The sequence below is a fragment of the Salmo salar genome, chromosome ssa17 (genome assembly GCF_905237065.1).
Source record: "Salmo salar chromosome ssa17, Ssal_v3.1, whole genome shotgun sequence".
Taxonomy (NCBI): domain Eukaryota; kingdom Metazoa; phylum Chordata; class Actinopteri; order Salmoniformes; family Salmonidae; genus Salmo; species Salmo salar.
Window position 1 is genome coordinate 31,565,042 of NC_059458.1, and position 10,796 is coordinate 31,575,837.

The following is a 10,796-nucleotide window of genomic DNA, read 5'->3' on the forward strand; positions in this document are numbered from 1 at the left end:
GCTCTTATCCTTGCTTTGCATGGCGTCTTAGTGCCATGTGCTGCTTGATGTCATTTGTGTATTGTTCAAGAGACATTGACTACATCCCCGATGGCACCCTATTCCCTATGTAGTGCATTTCTTCTGACATGGCCCATAGGGCTCAGGTCAAAAGTAGTACGCTGTATAGGGTGTAATTTGGGATGTACCCTGGCCAAACGCACTCAAATCTCTGAGTGACTTGTATGAATGTTTACTGTACTGCCTAGGCTACTCCACCCCGACATGAATACATTTCTCTTGAGGTCACTCAACTTTGGCAATGGCCTACTTTACTAGGACCTCTGGGTTAAACTCAGTCAACACCCTCAGACTGCTGTGCCTTAACAACACTCCAGTCTAGACACTTACCAACAGGACTCTGGCTGGCCTGAACATATTCCCATCAGGAGATGGATTTGACTCTTAAACTATGATGACTCTCTATAGCAGTGTTGAATTCTCTTAATGTATTCTGTTTGCAGGTTGAAAGATTACATGAATTGTGGTGGTAGGTCTAATTAGGGCTGGGCGGTGTACCGTTTTTTTGCGATATACCGGTATTGATGCATGGACCGGTTTGGGTTTTTACTTTACCTTCTATAACGGTATTTGAATGTTTGGTTTGATAAATGTGATACGCAGTGTAACGTCCATTTTTATAGTTCGCTACTTGAGTCATCTCTCCCCATGCAGCTTTCCACACAGACCGAGCCCTGGCTCCAGGTCCGTTCACTCAAGGAGCGCATTTGTTTTTCCTCGACCACGTTTAGTCTGCATGGTCTATGCAACACATGCAACAATGTTGATGACAACGATGCAGTTGTCACTTTGCTTCTTAATGTAAATCCCCTAGCGTTCTATAATTACACTATTAGCTTGTGTTTTACATCTGCCAACCGCTAGTTTGGCTTTTCTTGTTAGCCGCTAATGCTAATCGCTAGCTAATACATGTACTAGTAAGAGCAGCCTAATAATACCAGTGATGGCGTAGACCTAAATCAGCATGTTTGTGCAACAGTATCTTCTAAATCAGAGGTAAACGCAAAGCAAGAATATGTTAGCTACTTCATGTAACTAAAAAATAACATTCAATGTAGCCAAAGATTATAGGGTCCCCTAGGAAACACCTATCAACACTTTAGTTCCTACACTCTCAATAACTCCTCCCTGGGATTTTCATTCGTTGTCATGTCAAACAACACTGTATTTTATAGTGCCCACTATTATATAACTAGAATATACATATTTCCATGATTCCAACAGTTAACCCAAGTGTTATGCTCTAAATGCAAGTCAAATTGCAACATTTGGTTAAAAGTAAGGCCCAGATTGCTTGCCCATATCGTGTAGCCCTACTTGGCAGTGTGGAAATGATCTCAAATGCAGAAATTGATGAAAATTAGTTTTTGGGGGTTTAAGTTGAATTGAACAGTGTAAAACAATCAGAATGGAGAAAGATCCATTTTGAAATCACTTAGTATGTATGTGTTGCCACCCTAGGATCACACACTACTCATAAAGCACATTTAGAGCTTTTATTATGAAAAATCATTTTTAAAAATCATGAAATACTGTGCTATAATATTTTGCCCATATGGCCCAGCCCTAGGTGTAATTGAATGAATTCTGGTGGTAGGTCTACTGCTAGAATGACAATATCAGGTCTACTGCAGGGTTTAACTGTTGTGGTACAGAGAAGAGCGCAGAAGACCAGTTTTATATTTTACATGAAACCTTTATTACTCAGTAACCATCCCCTGTCCAGCTAGCTCTGTCAATACCATGTGACTGACCATACCAAACATTGGTTGATTAAAAAAGGTCAACAGGAAACTGTCACTCACTTCTCTTCATGGACGCCATTGGACGGTGTCGTTTAGAATGAAGAATAAGACAATTCATGGAATTCAATTGTGAAATAACAGTTCTGAGGATGAGAAAATGAAACCATTTTTCCTTCTCCCAGGTACAGTGCCAATGTAGTCTAATGTACTGCCCTTACAGGTGGCAAACTGAGACGGAAGAGGAAGCGAGGCATCCCACTCCCTCACTTTATGGTTTATATACAGTCAAGGAACTAAGTAGACCAGACACAGCTGCTATCGCATTGGTGTCTACGGGACAGCCACCCCTTAATTAGAACGTAAACAGCCTGAGTAAGACATCTTTGTTCATCCACCTTCTTCGACATAAGTATGGGTATAGAAGAGGGTTGGCTGTATGCCTCCAATCCATATTGCCATGATCCCATATTATTATGTGTGTGGGCTGGATTTAACTGCATTAACCCTGAAGGACATCTATATATCTGTCTGTCTGTCTACTGGACGGGAACATGAGGTAAGACCCAGGGACTGTACACCCCATGATATAATACAGGCATAGTATTATCCACTGCAGTAGCGTCAGCCAATCAGCAGGGGTTACGCCACAGTGAACCTTTCCCCCTGTCACCTGAACACAGGCATAGCTGACACTTAGACTTCTCCAACTCAGCGCATGTCAACCCTTTGAGGTAACAGAATCACACCATTTATAAAGGTGCTGAGTGTTGAAGCTAGATGGAGTTGCTCTACTCTGTATGAGCGGTTAGACTGGAGGGAAGAGAGCTGGGGCTCTGATATTGTTAACCGGTTAGTGTTTCACTACCATCTCTATAACCTCGCATTCAAACTGATTCTGCTACGTTTCACTGGTGTGCTCAGCATTCAGTCTGGTTTAACCAGGCTACTGTCTCCCAGACCCACTTCAGTGTTAGTCCATAATGCAGTTACAGCAGCAGACCTGCTTTGTGTGGAAGTAGTGCAGAGGGTGGTACAATTTAGCACAGTATGTAACAGTAATCTCTGGTTTAAATAAAGTAATTATTATAATACAAAAAGCTTTGTTAAATAACATTAAAATGTGGCACTTAATTCATTGGTCGTATGGCGAATATAGCCATTAGCCATGACCATAGTAACTGTCCATCACCTCGGTCCTCATGCTATTCATGGCCACCATGGTGACGGCTACCAGGAAGTAGAGGCATGTAGTACAGTCATCGCCCATGGTGACAGTTGCTAGGCAGAGGCAGGAAGTGTTGCTAAGTCGAGGCAGGAATTACCGTCAGCCTGGTAGAGGAGTGACGATCATCGTACAGCAGATCAGCACGTTATATCAGACCAACCTGTAGTCTCCATCCCTCCCTGGCTTGACCCCAGATGGTGGGGATCACTAGTCTCTACTATGGCTCCAGGCTAGGCGGCTAGCTAGCTACACCCTCCCTACCTCTTCAGTAAACCACACACTGATTAAGATGCATGTTAGATTAGAGAGACATTATATTATTATAATATCATTGCAAAACAGTCTTTCTTTAGTGTCGTCATTCAGTTTAGCAGGAAATCCGGGCTGGGGTAGCCGAAGAGGCTGAAGTCTCCTTGGTACCGGCCGTAAAGCCGCCTGACATCCCGCTTGCTGATGCCTGAGAAGTAGCGCTCCACCTTGGTGCGGTTGTAACGGGTGATCCCTGGGGGGATGGTGGGGTATGATACCAGACGCTCTATCCCGGCAGCTTTCAGGATGTAGGGGGCATCGCGTTCTAGAGTTTCATGGTGCCCCACGACGCTGTACGTGATGTCACAGGGGGCGCAGAGTTCCGCGTACGTCACCCAATGGATAACATGCTCCCCGAACTGGCGGTCCATGCGGCGGCGCCCGGGCTCATCGCCCAGGTAACGGATGAAGTCCTCGAAGCGCAGGCCCGTAGTCGCCTTGTTGTTGTCGTTGTCACGGTGACTCTTGCGGTACTTGCGGATGATGGCGGGAGCGATGTCGTGCTTGTACCAGGGCTCGAAGCGCGGGTTCTTCACAAACTTGTCCTTGAAGGCGGAGATGAGACGCTCGAACGGGTCTCTGACGATGAAGAACTTGAAGTACGTGGCTAACCTGGCGAGATAAAACAAAAAGCACAGTGTGAGTGCCATAGAATCAGAACACCACAATGGATACAGGGCCAAACAAGTCAGTAAAGATGTTTAGCAAAACTAGCCGTCCTTCCTTGACGTAAGCACAGCTCTATAACATTTGAGTCATTCAGCAGACGCTCTTATCCAGACCGACTTACAATTAGTGCATTAACCATCTTATTACCATCAGGGGCGGCAGGTAGCCTAGTGGTTAGAGCGTTGGACTAGTTACCGAGAGGTTGCAAGATCTAATCCCTGAGCTGACAAGACAATCTGTGGTTCTGCCGCTGAACAAGGCAGTTAACCCACTGTTCCTAGGCCGTCATTGAAAATATGAATTTGTTCTTAACTGACTTGCCTAGTTAAATAAAGGTTACAAAAAAATGATAATAATTACTTTAACCAATCTAACTAATTCAGATCTGTGATTACTTCAAGGAAGGAAGGTAGGATGCATTTCTGAAGTATTGGAGCAGGGCCTTAACCTTTTAGTGATTTCTTTCTCCGTCAGAGAGGAGAGGCGGGGCAGTCCGTTCTTCTCATGGTCATGAACCAGGTTCTCTGGGATCTCCTCCACAGTGGAGAACTCTCCTGAAGGGCAAAAGGACAGAAGAACACTAGCTTTTTAGTCCTTCACTGGGATCGAGGCTACTACATCACTACAATTTACAGACAGATAAGCTTACATTTTGAGTCAACTTTTGCAAATCATCATCACTCACTCACTCACTCACTGACACTCCGTCACTGTCTTCCTTCCTCTCTCACTCACTCCCTCCCTCCCACACTGACTCCCCTACCGTCCTTCTCACTCACCATTGAGAACAATGAGGACCTTCTTCCATTGAGTGTTGCCCACTTTGGGGGTCTGGCAGAAGAGGATCTTGTGCTTGTCGCACACAAAGATGCGGTCCAAGACAAACTTGTTGATTGAGGTGTGAGTGAGGTTCCTTAGGGAGTCGTTCTTACACACGGCTGACAGCAGCTCCAGACGCCTCGTCTCCACAGTGTTCCAGTCTGTTGGGTTGGCCATGGAGGAGGGGCCTACTGAGGACTGACACACACACACACACACACACACACACACACACACACACACACACACACACACACACACACACACACACACTTCAAGTAACTGATGATTCTGTTTCAAGGGCACACACACACAAACAAAACACCTACCAGATCTGATGACTTGGGAGCTCTTCTGTCTGATTTCTGAGCTGGAAGTGATTTGATGGTCTTAACTCCTGGTTGAGTCCAACTCTGCATCTCAGTCTTCTCCCCATAGTCTGAAACGCAAAACACTAAGAGATCACAAGACAATTCCAAGGAGGAGACTAGACATTTACATCTAACAGCATAGCTGTTATGTAACTATAGCTCCAACTCCAGCTGAACAATCACTGAAAGGTATAGATAGCTAGTATTGATGAGAAGAAGAAAAACAAAAATCAGGTTTCAGTCTGATAACTTACCATCCGTGGCTCTGGCGTTAAAATTGATAAACTTGTTGGCAAACACGAGGATGAGCAACACCCAGCCGCAAGCCCCGAGGAGCAGCCAGTGGTGCCGCATCGTTATTTGCATCACCCGTGGGCCATCGAAGTAGCGACGGTACCTACAGCTGAAACAGCTGTTTAGCAATAGCAGCTAGTCTTTCTCGCCAGACTCAGCACATTTGGACTGAAGGCTAGTTAACGTTAGCTAGTTGTCATAATCTTTGGACTCAGACGGGCGCTCCACCGGCACAGTGAGGAGAGACTAGTTACTTAGCAGGCTACCCAGCTAGCTTAGCATCCATAGGCTACCATTTCAGCAGGCTGTAAAACTACATTACCATTTATGCCAATCACCAACTAACTATAGGCGTGGTCAAAACAACTGTCCCTACTGAAAGCCAGGGCGAGATCAACTTCAGCTAACGTTAGCTTGTTGCTGTTTTCTAGCTAGCCATAATTCTGACCATTCCGAATAGTGTAGCAGGCGAGGCCTGCTCCTGAGTAAGTTTGACTTGATCAGAAAACGATCTGATAGCTAGTGTCCCATTGTACAACCCAAATGTGATGTCTTACCTGCTGTGTAATTGCAACTAATGCAATAGTAACGTTTATTGTGATGTTCGCGTACCTGTCCCGTTATTCTTCATGTTGTTGATGCAATAACACAGACCGATTTCGCCCCCTAGCGTTCAAATGTTTACACCGCACAACAAGACTACCCGAGAACTAGCTATGCAATTGGCCAGTGATATTAAATGCGCCTGTATTTTTTTTTTAAACTCTACACAAAAAGTTGTGCATATGCTCACTGCAAATACAAGATGAGCTTAGCCTATGGGCTGCCATCATACATGGCTTCATATGACACACAAGGCAACACTGATTACTCGCCCCAGTCATATCATGCTGCTGGTCATGTGTGTTTGGACATTCAGATGCCAGTGGGAATAAGTATCAGGGACAGAGGTATCAGTGTTGCACAACATACACATCCATACACACATATCAGGATAAGGCTTACCGTGTGAAATACTTATTTTATTAAATACATAGCAATTCCTCAGTTACATGGCCAGCATCATGGGTATTATTGGCATTGTTTGCATAAATGACATTGCTGCTGTTGCTCTTGGTCTTCTTGGGGAGCAGCTGGGCTTGGATGTTTAGAAGAACCCCCCCAACAGCTCATCCTTCCTTACAGCCCGTTGGATGTGCCAGGGAGGTTAAATCAAATCAAATTGTATTGGTCGCGTACACATATTTAGCAGATGTTATTGCGGGTGTAGCGAAATGATTGTGTTCTTAGCTCCTAACAGTGTAGTAGTATCTAACAATTCACAACAACACACACACATCTACAAGTAAAAGAATGGAATTAAGAAATATATAAATATTAGGACAAGCAATGTCAGTGGCATTGACTATAATACAGTATATATATATATAAAATGAGTAAAACAGTATGTAAACATTATTAAAGTGACCTATGATTCCATGCAGGATTGAGTAACTGGGTGGTAGCCGGCTAGTGACAGTGACTAAGATCAGGGTAGAGTACTGGGTGGTAGCCGGCTAGTGACAGTGACTAAGATCAGGGTAGAGTACTGGGTGGTAGCCGGCTAGTGACGGTGACTAAGATCAGGGTAGAGTACTGGGTGGTAGCCGGCTAGTGACGGTGACTAAGATCAGGGTAGAGTACTGGGTGGTAGCCGGCTAGTGACGGTGACTAAGATCAGGGTAGAGTACTGGGTGGTAGGCGGCTAGTGACGGTGACTAAGATCAGGGTAGAGTACTGGGTGGTAGCCGGCTAGTGACGGTGACTAAGATCAGGGTAGAGTACTGGGTGGTAGCCGGCTAGTGACGGTGACTAAGATCAGGGTAGAGTACTGGGTGGTAGCCGGCTAGTGACGGTGACTAAGATCAGGGTAGAGTACTGGGTGGAGGGCATCTAGTGATGCTGTTTAACAGTCTGATGGCCTTGAGATAGAAGCTGTTTTTCAGTCTCTCGCCTTCTGGATGATAGCAGGATGAACAGGCAGTGGCTCGGGTGGTTGATGTCCTTGATGATCTTTATGGCCTTCCTGTGACATTGGGTGCTGTAGGTGTCCTGGAGGGCAGACCGCAACACCCTCTGTGGCAGCCAGCTGGAGAAATTGAGTGTAAATTTCATTTTAAAAATCTCCCCATGTTGCATCAGAATAGCCCATATAACTGTTGTGGCAGAGACGAGATGAGGAGTGTCTGAAATTTGCACTCAAAATGCAAAACTCTCCAGCTGGCTATAGGCACTGGGATCAGGATTCAAGAGAATTTGCATTTTTGGAAATGATGGGTAAACCCTCAAGAGACTATATTGGCTAACACAGATGACTGGTCAATAGATAGGGTTTCAATCACATCTAATATGTATTATATATAGTGCTTATCATCACAATGACAATCTCAAAGAACCTAACAAATAAATATATCATGGTTCTGGCAGTTCTTGGACAACGGTCTTCCAGAGGATAAGGCGTTTGAGGAAGTTGAACAAGGCAGTAGCTTGAGTCAATAGAAAAGGAAGGGAGATGTGTGAGGTGTTTGTGCGTTTATAATGTCATGAATACAGTTACATTTAGGCACCCAACCTCATTCAGACATGCAAGTCACAGACCCGCTTCAAGTAGGCCTGTATTCATAACAGTTCATCTACTTGGTAGTGCAGGGATCATCAACTAGATTCAGCCTCAGGACGATTTCTTTGGGGAGTGGGGATGGTTGGGGGGCTGGAACATAATTACAAATAATTTCTAGTGCAAATTGACTGCAAGAAGCCAAAACAGATGTTTGACTAAAGCAATCATTTCAAACCTTGCTTACATTTCTATACGATCACGTATCTCTCTATTATGCGTGGGAATACTTGGGAACAGATGTGAAATTAAAATCACTAAGAGCTGACTTCCTGGTGTTTTTACAATCTTATGTTCAACTTTCCACCAAACAAAAATTCTATTTTATCTCAGGAAACTGGGGGGGGGAATAAAACCCGCGGGCCAAATTCAGCACGTGAGCCGCAAGTTGGGGAACCCTGTTGTAGTGTATAATAAAGACATCAGACAAAACTCATTTTATACATTTATTCTACAAGCGTTGAAGACAGATCTAATTCTCATCAACATTGACTGTCTGTAGACCTGTTGACAAAGGAAAGAAAAAAGGTTTTAGCAACAGAGCGTGACAATAATAAACCTCTGTCTTCATCATCCTAGGACAGAAAAGATGATAAAACTAAATCTTTCATATTGGTGTATTTGTTATTAGAAAAATCAAGAACAAAACAGGGATATACAGTAATTGAGACTGTCGTTGACATTTCAGCACAAGTCCGAATAAATTATACTGTAGCAAACCTATGAAGGCACATTTGGTATTGAGTACGCCTCACCTTTGTATGTTGTGACAGGGACATACGTGACAAGTGTGTACAGTTTGTTTGGGGAGTCTTCATCCTCATTGCGCTTCCTGGACAATCGTACCCTCATCCTGTATGGCACGTTCCTGTACATAACACAAGTGAACGTTAGTCTCATCCTGTATGGCACGTTCCTGTACATAACACAAGTGAACATTAGTCTCATCCTGTATGGCACGTTCCTGTACATAACACAAGTGAACGTTAGTCTCATCCTGTATGGCACGTTCCTGTACATAACACAAGTGAACATTAGTCTCATCCTGTATGGCACGTTCCTGTACATAACACAAGTGAACATTAGTCTCATCCTGTATGGCACGTTCCTGTACATAACACAAGTGAACATTAGTCTCATCCTGTATGGCACGTTCCTGTACATAACACAAGTGAACATTAGTCGCATCCTGTATGGCACGTTCCTGTACATAACACAAGTGAACATTAGTCTCATCCTGTATGGCACGTTCCTGTACATAACACAAATGAACGTAAGTACTAAGCAGAATGAAAACATGGTTGTGCAACAATATTTGTAGTGCTATTTGTGTCAACAACCATAAGTGGTTGTATGGGCTAATAAAGAGCTGTTACCAAACCAATTCCTCAAGCACCCCCAGGTTTTCCACCTATTTGATATTTCAACATGTATTTGTTCCTGAGGGAGCACACCTGGGCCATGTTCCGTTGCCAAACGTTCTCGAACGTTGCAGATAGAAATTCCATGAACAGAGCCGATGTGATTCCTTATTCTACATGTCAGAGAGGCATGTTTGATCAATATAGCCTATTTCTATCTGAATGTTTCAAAACGTTTAATCCTGCTTAAAGTGCCAGATTCAACTAAAGGGCTTAGTGATTGTTTAACCAACTCAATGTGGTTTGGGAAACACAAGTACAGTAATACCTGATTCATATGATAACAGGGGTGTGTTCACTAGAAACCAAATGGAAGCAAACAGCAGAAACGGGGAGAAACTTATCTGAACTTGTCCAATAGAAACCCCATGTTTACTGTTGCAAAACATTCTGCTACAGTGTGCACTAATGAATACACCCGATGAATCTTAAAACAGGCGTCTCATTAGTCCTTACTTGACGCCTTTGGTCCACACAGCCTTGTTCAGGCGGGTGTCGATGCGTACATCAGGAGTCCCCATCTCCTTCATGGCGAACTTGCGGATCTCCTTGAGAGCGCGAGGAGCTCTCCTCTTGAAGCTCCTGTAGAGAGAAGGAACCTTCTGATCAAGACCAGCCGCAGGGAACTAACAAAAACTAGGCTACATCTTGCGGGACACCTGCCAATTTAGAGGAACAGCAGATTTGTCAACAGCCATGCTCTGTGATGTAAATACTCCCATATGTCACACCAGACCATATCCTCTGGTACTGATGAAAAACGACTTCAGTGGCAAATGACAAGTGTTTTGAGGACGCTGAGCCAACATTGACCCGGCTTCTGTTGGTGAATTTGTCCATTTGCACCACAGTACTTACACTCCATGGATGCGCTTGTGGATGTTGACGGTGTATTCTCTGGTAACCACCTCATTGATGGCTGAACGCCCCTTCTTCTTCTCTCCCTTCTTGGTAGGCGCCATCTGAAAAGATAAACCGGGACGGTTCAAGTTGAGATTGCCCCATACAAAGTAAAACGCCAGACCTGCTAGGCTAACGTTAGCTAGCTAGCCAGGTACACTAACGTCCAATACAGGAAAACATCCCTGCTCCACCGAAACAAAAATGTCTCATGAAACTGGCTAAATGTAACCATTCATTGGACCGCCTGTCGTTAGCTGGCAAAAGTATATGTTATGTCTGGTAGCTAGCCAGCTAGCATGTTACGGAGCCTGTGGTGTGTACGGT

At 44.3% G+C, this 10,796-nt stretch overlaps 2 protein-coding genes across 3 annotated transcripts in view; both read right to left on the reverse strand.

Moving 5' to 3' along the window:
* Positions 1-1,542: 1,542 nt before the first annotated feature.
* On the reverse strand, positions 1,543-6,148 carry chsta (Carbohydrate sulfotransferase 10). 2 transcript variants are annotated; one of them, XM_014152633.2, is made up of 6 exons: positions 6,050-6,148; positions 5,453-5,601; positions 5,157-5,266; positions 4,788-5,025; positions 4,457-4,562; positions 1,543-3,951 (listed from the first exon to the last, which is right to left on the reverse strand). In XM_014152633.2, exons 2-6 carry the CDS (start codon positions 5,562-5,564, stop codon positions 3,393-3,395), a joined length of 1,125 nt encoding a protein of 374 aa, XP_014008108.1. In that variant the 5' UTR covers positions 5,565-5,601; positions 6,050-6,148; the 3' UTR covers positions 1,543-3,392.
* A 2,433-nt stretch (positions 6,149-8,581) lies between these two features.
* LOC106575914 (60S ribosomal protein L31) overlaps positions 8,582-10,796 on the reverse strand; it is a 2,450-nt gene continuing 235 nt past the window's right edge. The window contains exons 2-5 of the mRNA XM_014152636.2: positions 10,428-10,531; positions 10,026-10,151; positions 8,904-9,016; positions 8,582-8,652 (exon numbers count right to left, since the gene is read on the reverse strand). Of these exons, the coding sequence (XP_014008111.1) occupies positions 8,621-8,652; positions 8,904-9,016; positions 10,026-10,151; positions 10,428-10,531 (375 nt within the window). The 3' untranslated portion in view covers positions 8,582-8,620. The remainder of the gene's footprint in view (positions 8,653-8,903; positions 9,017-10,025; positions 10,152-10,427; positions 10,532-10,796) is intronic.

Coding starts and splice junctions, on each gene's coding strand:
- chsta (XM_014152633.2), bottom strand. CDS start 5,564: ATGCAAATAACGATGCGGCACCACTGGCTGCTCCTCGGGGCTTGCGGC. Junction 5,267..5,452: donor TAACGCCAGAGCCACGGATG/GTAAGTTATCAG, acceptor TTTGCGTTTCAG/ACTATGGGGAGAAGACTGAG. Junction 3,952..4,456: donor GAGAAAGAAATCACTAAAAG/GTTAAGGCCCTG, acceptor TTATCTCGCCAG/GTTAGCCACGTACTTCAAGT.